This window comes from Phyllostomus hastatus, unplaced genomic scaffold (assembly GCF_019186645.2).
Source record: "Phyllostomus hastatus isolate PE091 unplaced genomic scaffold, TTU_PhHast_1.1 phas_contig_1, whole genome shotgun sequence".
Taxonomy (NCBI): Eukaryota; Metazoa; Chordata; class Mammalia; order Chiroptera; family Phyllostomidae; genus Phyllostomus; species Phyllostomus hastatus.
This window is the reverse complement of record NW_025333498.1, coordinates 3,066,774-3,091,155: the sequence shown is the minus strand read 5'-3', so window position 1 is coordinate 3,091,155 and position 24,382 is coordinate 3,066,774. Positions and strand designations below refer to the sequence as shown.

At 36.7% G+C, this 24,382-nt stretch overlaps 1 protein-coding gene across 1 annotated transcript in view; it reads right to left on the bottom strand.

Annotated features, from left to right (window-relative positions):
* The window catches only part of TMEFF2 (transmembrane protein with EGF like and two follistatin like domains 2), a 231,058-nt gene extending 229,917 nt beyond the window's left edge, over positions 1 to 1,141 (bottom strand). The window contains exon 1 of the mRNA XM_045861343.1: positions 584 to 1,141. Within this exon, the coding sequence (XP_045717299.1) occupies positions 584 to 755 (172 nt within the window). The 5' untranslated portion in view covers positions 756 to 1,141. The remainder of the gene's footprint in view (positions 1 to 583) is intronic.
* Positions 1,142 to 24,382: the final 23,241 nt, after the last annotated feature.

Genomic DNA, 24,382 nt, shown 5'->3' with positions numbered 1-24,382 from the left:
GAGAGAGAGAGAGAGAGAGAGAGAGAGAGAGAGAGAGAGAGAGAGAGGAGGTTGGGATTGAATCTCGTGAAATCAAGCTCCTTTAGAATCTGCGTGACCCGGACTAGTGCACTTTTGCCAGGAACCAGTGTTTCCCCTGCAGTCACCATTTGATTTATTGCTTTCTTGGTCGTTCTTTCTCATAAAGTTATCTCTAGCCCATTCTAGCAGACTTTTTTCTTTAATGATGCTAAAGATTCGGTTTTAGTGTTTCCCCAAGGATTGATGCTCTTTTCAGCGAGCCCACAAAGCCATCCCGTTTAATATTTCTTAAAATCTTCGCCATTCTAATTTAAGTGCAGGGATGCAAAGATTCCTACACCTGCACTTTCTGCTCATCCCAGGGCCCTCCCGCACCCCAGCCTTCCCTAGCGGCCTGGAACAGTTCTCTGTGTTCCTTCGGTTGGAGGTCAATCGTCTCTGGGGTTTGGAGCAGTAGGAGTTGAGGGGCTAGGGAGACGCGCTAGGTTAAGGTGGTATGTGCTGGAAACGCGCGTCTTCTCTGAGGGGTTAAGGGTTTCGGAGGCTGGGGTTCTGGACTTACCAGAGCAGTTCCAGCCGGTAGGTGTTTGGCAGTCACTTAAGGAGGTAGGGAAAGCCGCAAGCTTGACCGGGCGGGCTACGATGAGTAGCATGATGGGCAGCAGCAGCAGCCAGCAAAAGCCCTCGCAAAGTGTCCAGCTGCTGCACTGCCGCGGGGACTCCCACAGCACCATGACTAGTTCGCGCAACTCTGCAGCAGCAAACGGCTTCCGAAAAACACACTATCGTTGGGGCCCGGCAGCGGGCTACTGAGCATCCCGTGGACGGCGGCAGTAGAAGCAGTGGCGGTGGCAGTGGCACCTGAGGGCGAAACAGCAGCCAAACCCGCGCATGATCTCGAGAGTTTTAGCAACATCCAGTGACCCGGCTCAGCTCCGGCAGCGAGAGGGTCGTTGGCTGAGAAGCTACGCCGGAGACCTGGGAAGCTCCTGCCATAAGAAAAGGGCTCTGGGAGGCCGGGGGAGCAGGAGACCAGAGTCCAGGGACAGAGGAGAGGAGCCCTAGGAGACAGGGTGGAGGAAAACTCAAAACGCCCCGCAGCCAAGCAGCCGCCTCTCGCGTTCTGCTGCCCGCATCCCTCAGGCGTTTGGGAAGCAGCAGGTCCTTAGCCCGCCCGGGATCACGTGGGAAGAGGCAGACGGCCGCTGATTGGCGGAGCGGGATGCAGGTCCCGGGAGGGAGGGGTCGACAAGGAGGTGCAAGGAGGAGGCGACGGTGGATGCCACAGATGGGCTAGCTCGCCAGGCTCTGGCCCGAGTGGGGCTAGAAGGGGAGGGCTCAAGCAAAAAGCGCAAGCTTCTGGGTGGGCTAATCCCACACCTGTATAGTATACCACTTGCCCTTTCACTCTCTGCCCCCAACCGAGAGCAGGCTCCGCTGGCTGTAGCGCCCCACTTCCGTGCATGATGCCCGCCTGCTGCCGGGTGGCATCTCTCAGAGCTGGAGCTGGTGAGGGCGGAGGTGGCAGAGGAGCGGTAGCAGCAGGGCAGAGAGGGGAAAGCGGGCGCAGAGGAGAGGGCGTCCTGCTGGCGCCCAGCGCTCCAGCTTGCGGGAGCGCGCCGCCTGGCTGTAAAAGAATACAGGTTGGGAATACGCTGCGGAGAGCCCAGGGACAGTTCTCTAGGGAGAAGCCGGGAGCCGGGGACGTGAAAGGCGGTGGTGTGAGCACAGCTTTGGCCGGCCTGGAAGCTGCAGCAGTTCCCACAGGAGCCTGAGACCCTGAGGCTGCTCGCCAAGCTGGCTCAACCAGTCTTCCAGGCTCTCTCCTCTTCCTTTTCTCTCTCTCTTCTGCCCTCCCGGGCCCCCTGCAGTCCCGACCCAGCTCGAGGAGCAGAAGGTTTGAAGACCTCTCCCCATCCCACGCTTATCTCTGGCCAGCAGCCCATTTGTGTTACTACCTGGGAGGTGCGGGCAAATGTGTTTAAAACGTTGGATTTGGTCGGGACAAGTGGTCAGAGAGAGGAAGGGAAGGCTCCTCTGCATCAGCAACGGGTGGGTTTCCCGGCGCGTTCTCCGGGAAGCGGCGTCTGAGAAGGGCGGCTCAGCTCGACTGACCGCGCAGGGAGTGGCCCTGGGCACTTTGCGCTGGTCACTGCCCGGTCGCCGTGACCTGGGCGAGGAAAGAAGGTCTAACTTGACAGGAGTGTCTCGCTCTGCGCTTTTCTTTCTTTTGCTCCTGCCGGTGTTGGGCACGCCGCGTAGCCGGACCCGCCTTCTGCCTGCTGCATTCTTCACGCAGTTAGACACACTCTTTAGACTAATGGTGTTTTAGTCCTTAGTAAGGGGACGCGCAGCGTCCTGGGACACGGATGGAAAGGAACATCTTTCTCCTTTGACCCCCGTAGTTATTGCAGTGACAGTGTTTTGGATGAGTTTTCTTTTCTACGTAATTGTTCAGTGTTTAATGTGTGATCCTTCAATGATTCAGGATTTTTTTTCTGTCCCGCAACCTCCCTCTCTAGTTCTCTCTCCTTCCTTCCCTTCCCTTTCCTCCCTCCCTCCCTTCCTCCCTCCCTTCTTTCTTTCGGGAACCCCCATCTCTTCCTTTTCTCTCTCTCTCTTTTTAATTCTCGCCATTCTTCCTCTCCTTCTCTGTCACCTGAATTTAGAAGAGCATTGGCTGATAACATCTCACGGGCAATTTGCGTCCATCACCAATCACTTACAAGAGGCACCAACATACTTTGAAAACAGGGATTAGCATCGTTTACAGGCACAGCCAAACAAACAAACAAACAAACAAACAAACAACAACAAAACTGTACCCTATACCGGACCTATCTTTTTAAGTACTTTAACCTCCATCCTCCTCCCATTTCCTTGCATTTTAACTTCTTCTTGGAGGCATGTGATCACGCAGCACCTCAGTGTCTCAAAGAAATCTCATTCCCCCCCCCCCCCGTGTGAAACCCACTCCTTTATCTTACACACCTGCCTCCGCTGGGAGGTTGCCCCCACCCCAACCCCCGCCCAATTCCAAAGATTTCTGAGTCTAAGTGTCTCTCACTCCTGACAATTAAGCAGCGGATCCCAGCATTCTAGTCGGTGGCATCTCGCTCCTCACCGACGAAGACTCCATTAAAACAGATCAATTTGACCAGACGTTGGAGGCATCAGAAAATCGGCTTCTAGACAGTGCAGCTAAATTCTTTAAGGAAACGAAATGCCCATTAGATAGAGCTGCCAGTTGACACTGAAAAAACAAAGAATCAGAGATGTCTTTTGCTGCTGCCCCCTTTCAGCAGAGACAGCAACATAAATATACGATTAGTGTACATCAAGGTTTAACAACTCAGAGTGAGAACATGTCATTTTCCATGGCAAGGCTGGTGTGCTAACTAATCAGGCTTATGAAAATAAGTTAGGCTTGGAACTAAAGGCAAAGAAGTCTTTAAAAGTGTTTACGCAGTAATTGTAATAATGAAGCAGGACCTGCTAGAATATCAGTGCTTGGCTATATAAGTAGAATTTTACAGAACCTCTTAGCAGAGTAAAACTGTTATTGAATTCTCTCTTAAGTAAATTTTTGGCATGCTTTCTAGTAACATGTACTCTTCCTAAGACATTTTGCCCAAAGTAACTTAAAACTCCAAAGGAGTTAATTACCAGTTGTGACTGGTTAACAAATGCAGTTGCTTCCACAGAGGTTCTTTAAATTATTAAACAGTTGGAAGCAAAGCATTTCCAATAGGAATGCTGTGATTTTGTTCAGCTTACTTTGTACTTAGTGTTACAGTGCCACCAAGAAACAAATTCTGAAACTGGCAAGCACCACCAAGTGGCAGAAGAACATCATTCACCAAACAGGCCATAGTATTATTGAACATGTAAATAAAAAATATATACATTATTTAGTTTCATCATTAGTACAAAGGAAGTAGACAGGCATTAAATTTTATAGCAGTGGAGATCAGATCAGTGATTGGATTAATGTTTCCACTTTTCTCCTAACAGGATCCAATCATATTATTTATTAGAATCAAATTTAAAACAAGGTCTACTGATTGTACTTTGCATTGGGTGTGTATATGATTACTAGTAATACCGTCATTTCATGAATTTGCAAAATTGCTCATTAAAAATTGTACACAATATTTGTTTTCACTGTTCCTGAATTAAAACAGTTTATGTCATACACCCTCTAGAACTCAGAGGAAGTAAAATAAAATTGTAATATTATTAGGTAGAAATAGCAGAGTATTTTTTTCCCAGAAAAGTTAAAAAGATGTTTGCATGCAGAAAGGGATTCATTAGGAAATGGAGCATAAAATGGCGACTCAGGCCTTGAGCTTCTTGTCCTCTGAGAGAGGAAACTATGACTGAGAACACATCTACTCTGTCCAAGCAGCCTCTTTGCCTGCCCTCATTATGGAACACCAGTAGCACCCAAACTCCAGAACTCACTAAATCTCAACAATGAGCAATGAAATTTAGTGTTTCATGCTTGGAATTAGTATTCATTACTTGAGGGGACTTCTTTAAAAAAAGATAAATTCTAGATCTCACTACTAGGAATTCAAATTTAGAAGTCTGGGGTTGGACCATGGAATCTATATTCCAAAATCATCCTTTAGAACTAAGACACTCTTATATGATAAGTTAAAGTATATCTGAATTCTTGCTCAGTTTTCATGGGACTTCTGGCAGAGAGGTTTCTAAGGCAGGATAAAGGCTTATATTCAGTGTATACATCTATCTATTGACCATTAGGAGTTGAATTCTTGTACTCATACATTCACCAATATGAATTAAGCTTCTAATTTGTCTGACTCAGTAATTTTGTTTGTAATAGGTTTCCTCATTTGTAAAATGTGGATAATAGTGACACCTACTTTCTATAGTTTATCTGAAGATTAAGGCAAATATGCTTTAATTTTCATGGCCTTAAGGGAAATGCCTATATAAATGAATGAATAAATATATGAATATGTGTATGTTGTTACACTGAGATATAATCAGAAGTAATTAAAGATACCAAATTATGTGTCTATAGTGCTAAATATGTACACATATGTTGATTACTGATAATGAAGTATAGTATCATTTTTATATCTAACACAATATCATAACATTTTGTCCTTTGATTTGTAGCCTCTCTCAGATAGAGAGGTAGATAGATATTTTTATGATATCAGATAAGTAGGTAGGTAGATAGACAGATGGATAATAATGTTCCAAATACTTATTCCCTTAATTTTTATTTATAATTTGTTAATATTAAATGCCTATTTTATTGGTAACTAACAAATATATTAGAACATTAAGTGTTTAATTTGTAGATCAAATGCCATTGACAGTGTTCCAGGGAAGTCATCTTCATTTTTGGTTGATTTTTTTTAACCAAGTAATTAAACTTGTTATTTTTCCAACTTTTGATGTACAAATAATAAATTATGGTTTAAAGAAATAATTTTATAATGAAAACGTTTACTTATGACTTATGGATTCCTGTGCCCTTAATTATTTTTAATAGTTTATGTTTAGATGTATCATTTCATTCCCGGAGAAATAGTTTATTTCCCCTTAGGGCAGTGGTCCCCAGTCATGAGCATATATTATATTCACCTAGGGAAATAAAAGATACTGATGTAGAGTCTCCGTTGCAAATCTGGGCTCTCTGGGGGTGAGGCAGAGGCACGGCTACATTCCTTAAAGTGTCCCTGGTGATTGTAAGGCATGCTGTTATTGTTGACAGCTACTACCAAGGGGAAGGTCAATGAGTGCGTATTTCCTCCTTATCCAAATTATCCGAGTTTCAGCAGGTAAGAAGAGTGATTTTTTTTCACTTAAAACTGTTAAACATCTCACAAAAGGTCTCTTTGATTAAGATATTTAACCAAAACAATATGCAACAATGTTTGTTAATAGTTTGATATTTAATTTAATCACAACAGTATTTTAGAGCTTAGTTTAAAACATTTTTTTGAATTTATTTATTTTTAATGTTTTATTGTTTATGCTATTACAGTTGTTCCAATTTTTCCCTCTTCTCTCCCCTCCACTGAGCCCACCCTCCACTTCTGTAGTCAATCCCCATTTGGTTGTCGATGTCCATGGGTCCTTCACACATGTTCTTTGACTAATCCCCTCACCTTCTTCCAAAGAGTCCCCCAGTTCCTCCTCCCCTTTTACAGCTGTCAGTCTGCTCCATATTTCCATGTCTCTGGTTCTATTTTGTTCATTAATTTATTTTGTTCATTATATTCCTCTTATAAGTGAGATCATATGGTATTTGTCTTTCACCAACTGGCTATTTCACTTAGCATAATATTCTCTAGTTCCATCCATGCTGTTGCAAAAAGTAGGGATTCTTTCTTTTTTTCTGCTGCATAGTATTCCATTGTGCAAATGTACCAGAGTTTTTTAATCTATTCATCTACGGATAGGCACTTACATGGTTCCCAAATCTTGGTCACTGTAAATAGCACTGCTGTGCATAGAGTGGTGCGTAAATTCTTTTGAATTGGTGTTTTGGGATTTTGAGTGTACATTCCCAGCAGTGGAGTTGCTGGGTCAAAAGGCAGTTACACTTTTAGTTTTTTGAGGAAATTCCATACTGTTCTCCACAGTGGCTGTGCCAGTCTGCATTCCCACCAATAGTGTACCAGGGTTCCCTTTTCTCTGCATCCTTGCCAGCACTTGTGGTTTGTTGATTTATTAATGATGGCCATTCTGACAGGTGATACAATGAGGTGGTATCTCATTGTAGTTTTAATTTGCATCTCTCTGATGGCTACTGATGTTGAGCATTTTTTTCATATGGAACTCTTTTTTTTCCCCACCAGAACCAGAAGCTTGTATCAGTTTGAGAAGATACTGCTTTTCATGCTCGTCTTTGGCTGGCTGCTCAGGCCTTCTATTAAACTAAATTAGAATTGGACTACTCTTCGGCTTTTTGAAAAGTATTAGTAACAGTAGTTGTTGCAATTTGCGTTATTAGCATTTCACCTATTTCTTACAACAAGCCTCAATCATTTTTTCCATTACCTGTGACACTGAATTTTTTTGTTTTTGTCCTCATGTTACTTGTCAGTGGCATGACAGGTCACTCCAGAACTAACGTTCTCAACAATTTTTGCTGCTCCTTCTACCCAAGTTTTTCTCTCTTCTCTCTCCCTTCAGCCCCCACAAAAAAGAAGTAAAAAGAAAAATTGGAGGGGGAAGGCATCTGTTAGAACATAAATTTGGGAAATGCTTTACCCCTCAGCTCACTTGTAGCTTCACAATACACATTTGCATTTTAAAGCTCTGAGGAGCTCTGCAGTAAAATCAAGCCAAAACTCATCAAATAAAACTAAACTCCTGTTTAACTTTATTGAACTAGGATTTTCCAATATTATTTGATCATGAAATCTCTTTTAGCAAGAAAGTGGAACAATAAACAATGACAATGGATTTCCACAAAGCATACCATTAGTAACAATAGTTTAAAGAAACGAGGCTTTTGAAAAATTGTGTCAGCATGTTGGATGGGAGAGCTGATCATTCTCTCTGACTTTCCTTTTCACAGAAACTCCTAACAGCCAGCTCACAGTAGGGTAAATACTCCACAACTTTATTTTCCTACATGACTTTCCCTGTTATCATAAACATTTTGGGAAGATGATTAAAATGTCAGCTCTACCATGTCAGACCTTAAAAGTTTTCCTCAACATTATTTTATGTAAAATCTAAATTAAATACTCTAAGTTCTCTAACAGCTATAGTAACAAAGGATCAGATACAGATTGTGCCTGATAACACTGGTTTCTGAAAAGCTGTATCTAACATTGTTGAGCATGCTAAAATTTTTTTAATAGAATAACTCACAAGATTTTAAAGAGAATTTAATTGACATGTGTATACCACTATATTCACCTCTTTGCTTTGCAAGATAAATCTGGACCCTTAGCCACTCACTGGTTATTATTAGAGCTTCCACTATCACCTTCCACAAGGTGAGGTTTCCAGACAGACCAGGTATCTGTGAGCACAGGAGTTGGGATTTTTACCCTGACACAAGCTGGGTATCCATGGACCAGTTATTTTGTTTCTCTGAGACTCAGTTTTGTCTTGGCCAGACTTGCTTTTGTTACTTGGAAAACAAAGAAACTCAGCCTGGTGTAAGGAGAGTATGCTATGCAGCCCTGGGAGAAGAAGAAGGCAGGTTTCAAGAGGGACTGAAATCTGTAAATAGAAACTCATCTGGAGAGCTAAGGCAGACACTCATCTCATCTTTCTGTGGTATGATAACATTTTTTCTTTAGCTATTTCCACTCTTCTTCCTCCTGTCTTCTAATTATCTCTGTAATCCTAACATCCCCATCTCAGATGTGTTTATAAATTGCATTTAGCTACATTAGATGTCTACTGTACACTATATAGATATTATTCTGAAATTGGATATAGTTTATTTTTATTTTATTATTTTATTATTTTATTATTTTTTAGTCCTCACATGAGTACATTTTTTCATTGCTTTTAGAGAGAAAGGAAAGGAGAGAAGGAGAGAAAGTAACATCAATGTTAGAGTGAAGCATCAATTGGTTGCCTCCCTTGTGCACCTGGACCTAGGATCAGGGCAGACTAGGGATCCTATGCATTTGTACCAGGGGATCACACCTGTCCTGTGACCAGTCTAGGGATTGTACCCAAAACCCAGGTATGTGCCCTGACCAGAAATTGAATAAGCTTTAGGTTACAGGATGACACTCCAAACAACTGAGCCACAGCAGCCAGGGCAATTGTATATGTTTTAAATTTTAATACATCTAAAACAGAGAAGAGATGTCTCCAAAACAAATTATTTAATGACAGTACAACTAGCTTCTTTTTTTAGTTTATGTAAGTTCTTCAACTTACTTTTTATACTCTGACTTTTGTATATAAAGATTTTCTTTGTATAGACAATAACTATTCAAATAATATTAAAGTGCAAAGATCTTTAATTTCAGTTCAGGGAGATTATTCTTTGTGTATACCTTAAGGATGTATCAAAATGCTTTATACATAGCTGGCATTCAGCAGATGATGTTAAATTAAATTGAAATGATAAAGCTACAGATAAATGCAAATTAAAACTACAATGAGATATAGCCTCACACTGGTCAGAATGGCTGCCATCAATAAATCAACAAACAACCAATGTGGCAAGGGTGTGCAGAAAAGGGAACCCTATTGCACTGTTGGTGGGAATGCAGACTGATGCAGCCATTGTGGAAAACAGTATGGAGTATCCTCAAAAAATTAAAAATAGAACTGCCTTATGACCTACTGAGTCCATTTCTGGGAATTTATCCAAAGAAATTGTAAACACTAACTTGAAAGAATATGTGTACCCCTATGTTCATTACAGTGTTATTTACAATAGCCAAGACTTGGAAGCAGCCCTACTATCCATCAGTAGATGAATGGATAAGAAAGCTGTGGTATATTTACACAACAAAATAGTACTCGGCCATAAAAAAGAAGGACATTTCACCCTTTGTGACAACATGGATGGACTTAGAGAGCATTATGTTAAGTGAAATAAAGCAGTCAGAGAAAGACAAATACCATATGATTTCACTCATATGTGGAATCTAATGAACAACATGAATTAACAAGCAAAATAGTGATAGACTCACAGATGTAGAGCGGAAGAGCAGGTTGACAGCTGGTGGGGGTGGTGGTTGGAGGGCATGGAAGGATTGAGCAAAAGAAAAAAAAAAAGAAAAAGGGGAAAAAACACTCCAGAAGGAGTGCTCCAGGAAAGGTACTAAGTCACTTTGGAATAGCATGAGAGTTCTGTGTAGACCTATTTTATTTGGCAAGAGTTATTTTTGAATGAAAAGCTGGTACTCAGAAGGTGAAGCTTAGAGCACATTAGGGAGCTCTTCAGCAGAGGACACTGCTTCTTTCCCTAGGTGTTCCCTGAGGGGTGGTCTTTAGTCTCAGCCTCATGTGGGTAGCATTTTTTATTCATGGTCTTAGCCTGTAATTGTGTCTTTACTTTTTGGTGCTTTGGCATTTCCCATTGTTTCAAGTCAGCAGATCAACCACTCAAGTCACCAGACCATAAAACAAATGCAAATTGTCTTGATGTGAAATGTGAGATGTTCAAGTGATGTGAACAAAGAGTGAAAGGTAGGCAGCAGGTGATATTTGGGTCTCTCTCTCTGTCTACATATATATACACACACATACATATAACATATATATATGTGTAAATCAGCTTATGGGCATATATATTACACCATTAACACCATAAAATTTCAATCTTCCATTCTTTATATACATGTGTGATATATATAGTAAATCAAAAGGATATATAAATATACATTTTTGTATATTTATATATTTATATGTGTATGCATGTGTATATCCTTTTGATTTAAAATGTCTCATAATTTATTCAGGCCCTTATTTATAACATTTATTTTATTTTATTTGCTAATTAGAATTAATGCAGCAGCAATACATGATATACTGTCCTCTCAGCAAATAGCTACCCCATTCTCCCAGTAAAGAGACAAAAGGTCACAATGACACCATAAGTATGCTTTTGGGCACAAAAACTGAGGCAGTTAGCAAACAAAGCCTTACCTTTTGGTTCTTAACTACTTTCAGTGAGGAATGAATTTAACCTGAGTGCAATATGGGGAATATTAGAAATACCTTTCCAATTTAATTCAGATATTCTTGCACACAAATGTTGCAGTTAGAACATAATTTCTTACAAGCTAAATATAATCCATTTGCTGCCATAGTATATAATGATGCCACTGAAATCTAATCTAATATTAGTTGCTGTACTGTAAAATTCAATGGACTGTGGGTTTGTCTTGAACTCTTTCCAAGGGAGTTTAATTATATCATACAATGATAGTTGCATTTGTTAGACATACAAAGAATAGTGTTTAACATGACACGCCAGTGTAGACAGAATAAATTAGCTCTTTTCTCTCATAAAGCTAAATCTTTATTTTTTCAGGTTATACAAAATTTTAAAATGTTTTTTTTTTTTTGTTCTGTAGAGACAATAGGTTGTGAATCAGCCATCACACAAACAGTTCTGGGGAAGGACCAGGACTCCAAACTTGTGTTAGGAATCTGATTTCAAGTTCTGGCTCCAACCCTTGAAGCCATGTGAACTTCATCTCACAATCATCTTTCGATATGTAACTTGGCAGTTACAATATGAGGATTAAATGAGATCTGTAATCCGCAAGGCTCTCAGTAATAGGAAAGGCACTATATGTCACCTGCTCAAGTGTGTACATATCAAAAGAAGTTTATGTGATTTATTCTTTGCTGCTGAAGTCTTGAGTCAGACACCATCACTGGTGACATCTCAGCCTCCGACACTTCAGATTGAGAAATTACTCCTAATTGAAGGTCATAGTAGACATAAAATGTAAATAGGTAGACCTATGCTAAGGTTAAGTATATTGCAAATCACTTTACATGTGAGACTTCTGATTTTATAGATATGGGCTAATGAATTCCAGAGAAGTAGGAAACTTTAGAAGATAGGATTTATAAACTTTAAGCACACTAAGTCACTTTGTCTAAAGCAGAAAATAATGGATTTTCTTCATAATCCATCACATTTTGAAATTTTTATCTGTGATTTCCCCTTAAGTAAATAAAACAATAATTTAGAAGTTTTTAAAAACATTTTTAAGTAGGAGTTTGTAATTGATTTATATTTTTAAAATAGTTGTAATATATGATACCTTGAAGAGGTGAGGAAACATAATATCATTAGAGAATATGGATAAGCCAATGTGAATTTTATGACCAAATTTAGTTTTAGTGGTTAAACTGTTGCATTATGTATTAGTACTAATGTTAATCATATTTGCACAGCTCTTGCTTTTTACACACTGTTTAAATAATCCTCATCATTCTAACAACATAAATATTTTTATTTCCATTTTAGAGGTACAGTTATTAATATTAAAACATTTATCCAATGTTCCAATTTTTAACCTAAGATTTAACGTTCTTGAAGAACACTCATTTTTTTGTGTTGTCAAGGTAACTACAAAGAGCTGAAAGAAAGCTTCTCTAAATAGAATATATGGATTGTAAATATCAGTTTTTTTAACTGTTATCATACGGTAAGTGATTGCTTCCTTGTTGCACACATTGTCTCACTTGCACAGTTGGACTGGAAGTGGATGCTAATAACCTGCATTTGGCTTGTGCTTTAATGCAGTAGAATAGCACATTTCTTAATTGCATATTATTTAGAAAGGCCTACCATTTAGAAGAAAGCCTTATTCAGAGGCATTGCACACACAACTGGGAGGATATTGTGGTGAAAAGATATCAACAATAACTCCATTAATGTTTAGCTTATACCTGCATCTAATGGGCACTAATGCATCTTACATGACATATGTGAAGATAAATTTACAGCATTAATAGACTTACGTTCCATAACAATAACCTATTTCTCTAACAAGTTCTTCTCTAATAAAACATTGTCTTGCCAGTGTCATCTGATTGAAAGGCAAAGAGTTAGCAATGCTACTGTTATTGACATAACAACAAAATGCTCTCATCTTGGTGTACAATGTATATCTGTATTACGTATGAACATATTAGAAAGTTTCATTTCATGAAAATGTACATTTAAGAAACATTAAGTTATCTGTCTGGAGACATAGGTCATCTTCATATAGTTTAGGATTTCAGTTCAGTTTTTTAATGTTACTTATTTTTGCTCCATTTCCTTTCAGAGAAGATTTAAAAGAAATTTAAGGCACTTGGTTTCTCATTTTTGATACTTCTGAAGTTGTACACATGAAGAGGCAATCAATCAGCTCAAACATTTTAAAATCTGACTTCTATAGACACGCCTGAAGTTATTTCAGTTACAGGTTCCTGATCTTAAAATAACTTATGAGTTTTAAACATATGAAAGTCTAAGTAATGTTAATTCTACCCTGAAATAAATCTTAAATTTGTTTTCTCAATTTCAACATTACAATGACAGCCTGTATCAAAAGTCTCCTGAAATCTCATTAATTTCATTGCCCATTTCACTGTGGACTTGTGATTCTATTTCTATATACTAGTGATACTTATATTTTAGAGAATCACATAATTGACAAGTGTTTAATAGATAAAGTTCTTCAGAAAAATATTCATAAGCTTACGCCACAATATTTTTGCACACAGTTTCAGGAGATTCAAAGACCTCTCCCAGACTCATTAATGACCCTTAGGATAAACACTATTTCATCTGAGTCATCTTTCATTATTTTTGGGGAAAATGGCATCACCAAATTATACAAACCATTTTTTTAAAACAGCAATTTGGTATGAAAAGATGATAGCTTATTTCCAAATGACATGGCTCACTTTCTTTTTCCATTATATGATCTACTTTTTGATTTTCAAAAATAGGATCCATTTCAAGTACTTCAACTGAGGGGGTTGGTTGCAAATCAGTGAACTACTTAGCATTATAAATAGTTATATTATTAATTGCATAAGGTTTCAAATTGGGAAATATTGGTAGTAAAATAAAATATGAAAATATATAAAACTGTGTTGAATGCACAACTTATTACCAAAAAACATATTTGTCTATGATATCTGTGATCATTTCAATATTTGTATATATGTCAATGTAACTTAGCTAAGAGAAAAATTTATATTTCATATATATGTACCCCAGTATAATTTACAAAAGATATGTGTGTGTGTGTGTGTGTGTGTGTGTATGGACATCAGTGTCCCACTTCTTTCATTATCCAATACTCCTTAAAAGTAAGTTTTCTAGCAAAAATCAATGTTACTAAAATAAATTTGTAGACCATTTTTAAAATTATGATGACTTTGAAAATATTTCTGTGAGACTCTCTGAATAAATTATATTTCAGAATCTAGAATTAGATGATCATTACTAAAACATATGCAAACAGTGCAAAAGTCCACCCTAGTTGTCACTTAGTAAATTACTCGGTACATTTTTTCTTAATTTACATTACTGTTAGAAGAACATCTAGTGAATTTATGACAGATTAAAGTAAATAAAAGAAAGGAACATCCCTTATAACATGATGTAAGTAGGAATACCATTTTTATCTTGCATTTAGTTTTCAAGAGTCAGAATCTTGTATTTAATTCTCTTAATTTTCAGCTTCATTTTTTTTCTACATATCTTATGCTGCAAATTTAAGATCACTATCTGAGTGTTTTCATTTTCTAGGCTAGGTTAGGCTTTAATTAGGGAACATTATTAGAACAATAAAATAACAAAAATATTAAATCCCTTATCAATGACCTTTGGTAAAAAATAAGAAAGACTATGTTTCTGTGGGGTTATCCATAATTTATGGATTGTTTTTTTTTTCAGTTGTTGGTTTGTAACCTCAGGAACTCCTAGAATGAAATAGGAAGGTGACTGCCATACTATAAGGGTAAGGAAAGACCAAAAAGACAGACAGGCCTCTAGATTAGTAGGTGGCAGCTTTCATTAAATCAGAGAACTCACATATAAGGTTTCTCTTGGACATTCAAGATGAGTATGTCCCAACATTAGCCCACCAGAATCTTAAAAGTTTACACTGATGTCTTAATAGGGTTCAGACACATATATCATCTACGTGGAAATGTGGGAAGAATGTATATTCGAAAGACAGGGGAGGTGGTGATGAGCCTTCAGGTGCTGGCATCCAGCTCTCTGGTCAACTGGTGGTCACTTACTCTTGATGACCTCCTCCAGCATTAACATACTATTTTTAAATCAATATCTTAAGTCCATCTTTCTCACCACCTGGGTGTCATACACAGAGTTACATGACTATACACTGAAAAGTACGTAGATTCATGTCCAAAGATGTGATAGGATGGTACATTCATTTATTCCACAATGTTAATGCCTACTATGAGTCAGACCCCAAGTTACCTCTGAGGATGCCGCAGGGAACAGGATAGACAGTCATAAGTGGTTTAACAGGGAAATGGGCTCAGTGGAAAAGAGGGATATTAAGTAAGTAATTACACAAATAAGTAAGTCTGAAAATTTGCATGATGGAATAGTGTGGCAGTCTACTGCCCATAGTGTATATAACACATGGATCTCATGTAGGGGCTCAGGCAGCTGTTCATTCATTTCTTCATTCATTTATTTAAATATTGGAGTATCTTGGGGCTACCATTCCCCTCCCATCCTTTTTCCACCTTCTGCTTAGGGAAAGGTGAGGGTTAATTGTTACAAGAGATTGAGGTGATGTCACTGTGTAGGAAGGGGAAAATCATGATGCACGAGTGTTCATGGGGGGGACAGTGAGTGAGTGGACAGTTGTCATTGACTGTGGATATTTAAGTAAGATGAGGGTTAAAAATGTGTCACTTGATTCCTGATCATTGTGGCTCAGTTGGTTGAGCATCATCCCACAGAACAAAATGTTGCCAGTTTGATTCTTGTCAGGGCACATGCCTGGGTTGCGGGCCAGTCCATAGTTGGGGTACAAATGACAGGCAGCTGATCAATGTTTCTCTCCTTTTCTTTTCTCCCTTCCTTCCTCTCTCTGAAAAAATAAATAAAATCTTAAAAAATGCCACTTTAGTTTTTAACATGGTATTTACTGGTGACTTATCAAGGATAGCGTTAATAGGATGGAATCCAGAGAGAAGATGGTGGGTTAAGAGCTTGACTTAGCTTCATCTGATCAGAAAGAAAGCTCTATGAGAACAGGAATTCTTCATCCTCATCAACTAGAAAAGTATCTAGTATATATTGTACTCATAAGTGTTTGTCAAATAAATGAATAAGTTCTGGATGGTAAGCAGGATTTATATAATATAGATCATGCAGGGTCTTCTACATCATGTTAAGGCTTTTGACTCGGGCTTTCTAAGTATAATGTTTTCAAGGGTTAATTCAGAGCCTAGCAGATTAGATTTTGTTTTAAAATGATCACTGTGGTCCCTGAGTATACAATGGATTTTAAGGAAGCAGATAGGCCAGCAATAATGGTTTTGTATTTTTCCTAACTGAAAAAACAAAAACAAAAACAAAACAAAAACAATACAAAAACAAAACTAGAGTGATTGAACAGTCATCTCAAACTGAATGACCAGAGAATGAGTCATCAGAAAGTGGGATGTCTTAATCTTTTTTGAATGGTCAGAACAATAACTTTATCATCTATATAATAAATGATGGAAAATGACATCTTTACTCTTTAGGCTGCTGATATTTACAGGTGGCAGAATTCCTGCTGTTTAATCATTTAACACACATGACCCCTCAGTGATTGAACAATGGGGCTGTCACAGCATAACTGAACTTGCAGAGACTATTTCAAATCTGTCATAAAACCTGAAATCATTTGCTTTTTACAGAAATTAAGCATTCTGTGCTAATTTATTTAGCTTCTACCACAGTCCAAGTACTATGTTACGTATTAGGGATAGAATGGTAAACAAGATATACATGGTCTCTGCCCTCAGGGTTTAGAAAAAAAGTAGATAAATATGGAATTAAAATCAAGTATGAGGAGTAGTACAAGGTCTGTCCTGTAAAAGTTCAGCCATTGTTAATATAAGGAGAATGGTATTCATGGCATCGATATAACCTGGGAACCAAGGAGAGTGGACTTGAATGCACATGTATGAACAATGACAACTTAAATTGTACTAGGCAGTGGGGGTGGTAGGCACCAGTTGAGTGAATGTGCATACTGTGTGGCTGTTACATTCAAAATGACTGAATGAGTAGAGCAATGAATATGCATCAAATTTTTCATTAAGCTCAAACATTCCTCTATGGAAACTATTCAGAGAATTCCGAAGGCCTCAGCTATGGGCAGCTGGTGACTGGCAGCTTCATCATGACATTGACATTGCACCCACTTATCATCATGTCTCATGCAGAGTTTTTTGGTGAAACATCAAATCACCCAAGTGACTCAGATTTGGCACCCTCAACCTCTGGCTTTTCCCAAAACTAAAATCACCTTTGAAAGGGAAGAGATTTCAGACCATTGATGAGATTCAGGAAAATGTGACAGGGAAGCTGATGGGGATTAGGAGCACTGTGTGAGGTCCTGAGGTGCCTTCTTTGAAGGGAACTGAGGCATCATTGTCCTACATACAATGTTTCTTGTATCTTTTCAATAATTGTCTCTATTTTTCATATTACATGGCTGGATACCTTATGTACAGACCTCACATGAAAAGATAAGAACCAGAAAATGTTTGAGGACAACATAAAACATACAGATTAAGCACAACCGGAGGAAAAAGATTAAGTAGAGAATTTTTTTAGCCAGTGTCAAATGGAAATTAATAGGGGTAGTATTTTTGGTAAAGAAAAGATGGATATTAAATCCAGGATTTATACATAGGCTTGCTCATTAAAAGGAATTCAATAGCTAGAAAAATATGAGCAATGATGTCGTCTGGGAGACAGGCTAAATGGAGTAGAGTCTTGTAATTCGTGTCAACCATCTTGGGTTTTATTCTCAGGACAATGGAAAAATGTAGAGGCATCAAACAGAGCAGCAATGCCACTTGTAATTTAGAATTGTAAGCCAGATGTTATATCAGGATTTTTTGCTTTTGAAGATTTTGTTTAGCTTAACCTGAGCTCTAGTTCCGCTATTTGTGATGAATTTTAAAACCTTCTCCACAGATTCTGCAAATATCAAAACTTACTATTTTTTAAAAGATTGTATTTATTTATTTTTAGAGAGAGGGGAAGGGAGAGAGAAAGCGAGAGAAACATTAATGTGTGGTTGCCTCTCTCACACCACCAACTGGGTACCTGGCCTGCAACCCACACATGTGCCCTGACTGGGAATCGATCCAGTCATCTTTGATCCTGGTCATCCTGGTTAAGGAATTGATCCTGGTTTGCAGGCCAGCTCTCAATCAACTGAACCACACCAGCCAGGGCAAAACTTACTATTTTTTATGCTTCTCTCTGATTCTGTATTCCAGACTGCTTGAGGATTGTATCTGCACTTCCACCAATGGCACAAAGATTTACAACTCAACTGTTTGATCTATTCTATAAGCAACCCATGTGTTGAACAGTTTATGATTCTAGTGGGCTTTACTATGTCTTTATTAGGGGGAGACTCATCTCAAAATAAGGGCTCTTTCACCATTTCCCATGTTCTGTCTTTTTTAAAATCTTCTCTCTTTTCAGCTGCCAGAAGCAATGTTTTCCTGTGTTTTATTTAGAATTATTTCACTCATATTTAGAAGTCTTAGAGTCTTATCTTCTACAATGATACACTTAGCAATGTATTTTTCCTAAACAATACAGTTTCCTATCTAAGATGAATTTTGGTGACAGCTGGTTACATAGACTGTATTTTATTTATTTTATCTTATAGTAGAATTAACACTCTAACTGCAACGTAGAAAAATTATAGCTTATTAGAAAGATGATAAATGGAAAGTCTCACAAAGATAATCTAATCTTTTTATATAAAAAGTGAATACATTTAAGCTCAAAGAGGTCAAGTAACTTACCATATTGTTAATGGCAGAGTATAGACACAAGTTTAGGTTGTCTTCCTAATTGAGTGTTCTTTCGGTTGGTATCATGTTAATAAATCCTCTCTACAGGTATATCCTTGCTGCTAATTCCAAATTGTCTATGTGTCTCAGCCAAAAATATTCATCCATTCAGGGAAATGGTAAAGGTAGTAGTTTTTATTATACTAACTTTGTTGTGGAACTATTCATGCTCCTTCAAGCACCAATTTTTCAGACATCATATGGTCATTTTCCATAATATTATATGTTTCAATGTACCATTGTGAAGTTTTGAGGTCACAACCCAATAAAAAATATAAAATTTAGATGCAACACTAGGACCCTTCCACCAGCAGGAAGGGACTTCCTCATCTGACCTCAGCTGCTAAAAAAGACTTCATAATAAAGAATTTCTTCAGGGTCTTTATTTTGAAAACCTCTATCTGATAATAAGAAAGCATGGTCATTATTTTATCTTATCAAGTAAGATCATAAATGCAAAGCTGTCTCTAAATTCTAAAAGCTGAATTCTGATTTACTTTATTTTTTTCATTAAGTTTATTAACCCACATAGAATGCTACCAAGGTAAAGCAGCAAAATTACAAATATTCCAAGTTAAACCATTGTTATAGATAGTGTCTGTGGCAAGAAGTAAATTTACTTTCTTCTATTTGTTTTGCTTCCTGAATTATTTATTTTACTGTTTACAAACAATCTTTTGTTCTATTTCAAAGATTATGATGCATAGCATAAGTACATGACTTTTCCACACTTACATTTTACATATTAAATTTCCTTAGAGTAAAAAGTAAAAGTAAATATTTAATGACTGACAACTTTATTGAGTTTTCTCCCAAACAGAAGACTTCTATAGTAGCTGTGTTTAAATGCTAGTTTTCAAGTTCTCACTGATCCTTTATGGTTGAGGAAGCTTACCTAAACAAAACTACAGAAAACAGTTTTTTTTTAAATTGGAGAATTCCAAGACCATTGATCTTTATATGATCTGAATACCAGTTAAAAGAGTGAATTGAGGGATAGATAACATACAATGTATTTAATACTTATTTTATTATTTTTTTGTTTAATAAAAAAACTTTTGGGAAGAATATTTAGCTATTTTATTATTCTTTGATAGACATCAAATTTGATAAAGCCTTGGTGTGAATCCCAGTTCTATCACTTAGTAGCTGCATGACAAAGAGCAAGTTATTTAACTTCTCTATTGTTGATTTCTCATATGTGAAAAATGAGGTAATAAGATGGCTATGAATAAAATAAGACTAGATAACATATACTGTAATAAACAATACTAAAAAGCTTTGTTTAGTGCCTGGCATATAGTAAATGCTCATTAAATATTATCTACTGTTATTAATATGAGGAAAACACTGAAGGATAAAGACAGTAAAGTCTTAAAAGAGGAATTCTCTTGTTTCATTTATATCACAGAATGTCATAATTGCTATATTTACTAGCATAAAGAATGGAAAATCAGTTTACTCAGCACATTTTTTAATGAATTGGCAGCATAGGTTGAGTTATCCCAATATAGGGCTTTTTTTGGTGGTTGTTTGTTTATTTGTTTGTTTTTATTCCTTCTTTACCCAGTTCCTGGTATACAACTATGTGGTATTTAGGCCTTCTGTCTCCTTTCTAGTGTTTCATTTATGAAGAAAATTATATCTAAGTTATGATAATAGAAACATTAAGATAAGTTTTTATACTTAGATTAATACCAAAAGAGTGTTACAAAATTACTTGTATTTAATAAAGTGCAAAGTCATTAATATATCATCTATTTTGAAGCCTTACTGGAACATGTTAGATTATCATAATCAATAATGATAAAATAACTCTTAATTCTGAGAAATTATAGAATCCAAAGCTTTTTCTTAAAATTAAACAATGTTTCATTTATTGTGATTTAAATTATGGAGCACATTATTCACAACCATCATAAATCCTGAGGAAATGCAACACTTATTGCACCCAGGGAACCAATACAAACAGGGACTGAAAAAATTTACCAGGACTATAATTAAACTATTTTAAGCCAATTAGTTATTCTCTAGTAAGCATTTCATTAGGCAATAGCATTTTGTGTTTATATAAAAATTCTTTCCTGCTAAGAAACAAAGGAGAAGCAGTAAAATGTTTTGATGGATATTTATTTACCCTTTTAAATGTTGCTTAAAAATTAGAAGAAAAAAATTAATACGATGTTTCTACTTAATAGTTTCAGACACAGTAACTCTTTCCCTTTAGTAAAACGAAAGAACTTAGCAGGATTCTTAGCTATAACCCCTACTGTGTAGTTCACTGTTCAGATTGTGCCAGGAAAGAGAGGTGACATCACATTACATAGGTCTAGCTCTCGGCTTCATTCACGTGCTTCCTTAGGAGAGCAGGTTGCCCTAGATATTGCAAAACACTGGTGGTTTCACTGTTTAAAGTTATTCAAGTTGAATACAATTCCAAGGATTTTATCTAGTTGTCTTGCTGAATATCTTAATAGTATTAAAATGAAGGAGGTTTGTTTATCAGGTTGACTTCTTTTTTTCCAGTTAAAACATGAAATCAGAACAGATGGGATTGCAGATTTGGCTTAGTGAGGACTGAAATTGTTTCATACAGGTTTTTTTTTGTCTTTAGAAACAAAAAACGAACAGCATTAATTCAGCCCAAGTCTGTACAGTACCAGTATTGTCCATCATAGCTCAATGATGGAGTGTTAACTGCAGCTGCAGATTCAGTATCTGGGCCTTTGTTGTATTTCTTTCTTTCTTTCTTTTTTTTTTTTAGGAAGCCATTAATAGGGATTCTTTTTTAGTTTAGGGCTTTGCCCCCTTTTTATTTGCATATGCTCTTTCAACAAATTCTTAATTTGCTAAAAGCTGGCATCAGTAATAAGAAGGGACTTTAATAAACTATTTTGTAATTAAGCTTGAATTAACTCTCATTTACATTCTATTTCCTTAAGAAGAAGGGAAGAAGAGATTATATGTTGTTAAATTTATGATTGTTTTTATTGGCAGCTATTTTAAACTTCTGTCTTTCTATTGACTGGTGAGTTGTGAAAGATTTTTGTTATTTCCCTCCTTGCTGGGTAAATCATTATAATTAAGTCTCAGAATGTCTCCTGTATTAGGCGTGATATAATTTAGAATCTCCTGGGTTCTCATTTGCCCAAAATGTATTTGATGCTCTTATTCTTTAAGAGTCTTTCTCAGTCTATCTCAAGATACTTAAAGCATTAATTACAGATTTTTAAAAAGTTCTTTGTTATCTTACACAGTACTTTTGTGAACAATGCTCATATGTTCACTCATCAGACAATAAACAGTAGGAGGCTGTGGGTCACGTACCTCTCCAGTGACATGGCCAAGATGAGCCCCTGAATGCCAATATAACCTGTTCTTTGATATCTCATAAAAGTTCCCAGTGGACTTTATCCCTTGTTGTTTTTCCCTTCGATACTCAGTTCCAGTCATTCGCTGAGTGACACTTGTTATGTTAATTATATAAACCACAATACACTTATTCCATGAAAGCAGAATAAAGCCATTCACACATGCCAAGGTTTAAGCACACTTTATACAATTAATTTTATTGTGTTTTTCTGAATAAAAACATTTAAACTTTCATATCTTGTAAGCTAAGAGATTATGTACCTCTCAAACCCATTTTTAAAAAGCTAAAAAATATGGAATACTTAAAAATGCTTGTCAGTTGGTTTTGTTATTCTTTATACTCACCACTTTGATGTCTTTAGCTCTTTATAGTTTTTAATGACTTATCTAATCTTTTTTATATAATTCTACATTCCTTCACAAGAAAAACAAACTTGAACAAACAATTAGATTTATTAAATCTGGAGGCTGCTTCCAAAGTTATCACTGTCTTAAATGTTTTGGTAAAATGCTTTAAATTTTAGTTCTTACCTCTATGAAAACAACATTCTTTTTTGTGACTATAAAATATGATCTCACCTATCAGTGGAACCTAGTGAACAAAACAAACAAATGAGCAGAACAGAACAAGAGACATGGAAATAAGGAACAAACTAACAGTGACTAGAGGGGAGAAGGCAGAGGGATAATGGGGGAGAGAAGAGGAAGGGGGGAAGGGTCTAGCCAAGGAAACTATGATAGTGGAAAACAAGGGGGGGACTGACTAAGAAAGTGGTGGGGGTGGGGCAGGGGAGAGCAATGGGGGAAAATTGGGACAACTGTAACTGAATGACAAGAGAAAATAAACAAAAAATGTTGCAATGGACAGAACCACTATACATGCAGTGACTGGATTGGCAGAACCACCATACTAGTTACTAAATGGATTTATTTACATTATTTCAAGTAGATTTATAATTATTAAAAGCTACATGGTATTTACATGATATAAATATTCATATCAATGATGTTTGTAGCTTGTTTTCTAAATATATAATCCCATAAATATATTTGAGATGCTACAATGAAGTGTAAGATAATAGATATATATGTAATGTAGTGTGGATATGTAATATATGTGTAATGCATATATAATGCATGTGTACATGTAGTGTAATATATGTGCAATGTGTGTATAATTTTCTTCATGCATTTATGTATGTATACATATTAACATATTACTCCCCTGTAATCCTAAAATAATAACATATCTAATGAAATTTTGCGCATGCTTTCAAGAGGCATTAGTAATTATCATGAAAGTGACTAAGTCCACATCATGAGATAAGGCAACGAGTTTCAATCCCGGTTTCAACCTCAATTTCAATGAGAAAGAGATCATTAGGTATTCATAAATCTTATGTATCAATAGATCAGAATGAGCTATTAAGAAGAAAATGTGATTTAGATAAGGAAAGGTTTTCTGAAGAAATTCAAAAATCACCTGTGAGGAAACACAGCCAAAGGTAATCGACCACCCGATGGTGAAATACATAATAGAATAGACACTTGGGTACTTTGAGTGTTTTGTTGACTTTCCTGTTTTTAGCCTGAAAACATAATTTTTGAATTTCTAGTCCTTTCCAACTTCTTACTACCTTTGTAAGGAAAAAGAATTTATATTACCAAAATCACTTCCAAACACTAAAACAGTATTTCTGATCTCAGATAACACAATTGCCGTCAATGAAGTAAATTGAAAGCATTATTTTGATATGCAAATTAGAATATCAACCAGGCAATTTTGTGTAAACTTCATATATTTTGAAATGTCACAACAAGGAATATTTAAACTATAGAATGCCAGGTGTGCAGTCAGACGTAGGCTTTTTTACTCTAGTAAGAGTATTCAATATGATTTTGTACTTTAACTTGATATAATTGAACTAGGCTATTTGATGGCATTCCAAAGAAATCACATTTAAAAGAAACTAAGAGAATGGATTTGCATTATCTCTATATTTTTCTAAGTCTATTACTATCATCAATGTTCCCTTGTTCTCATTTGATACTCTATTTTTAATTTTATTTTATGGGTGTAAAGATAAAGCTTTCTGTAAGAGTGATTAAGAAATAGATTAAAAGGTAATTTAGATGCACAGACACAGAAGATTTTTTCTGTTTAAGAAATTTAAAAATTTACAGAAATTCATTAGCTTATTTTATCTGATTTATGACAATATATTTGACTCACCAAATTAAAAAAAATTATTGTTGTTCACATACAGTTTTCTGCCTTTCCCCCCACCCCTCTCCACCACTCCATCCCTCCCTGCCTCCCTCCCCTGTTTCTGCCCTCCTTGTTATTGTCCATATGTCCTTTATAATTGTTCCTGTAAACCCTTCACCTAATCAACAAAATGAACAAGCAAGCAAA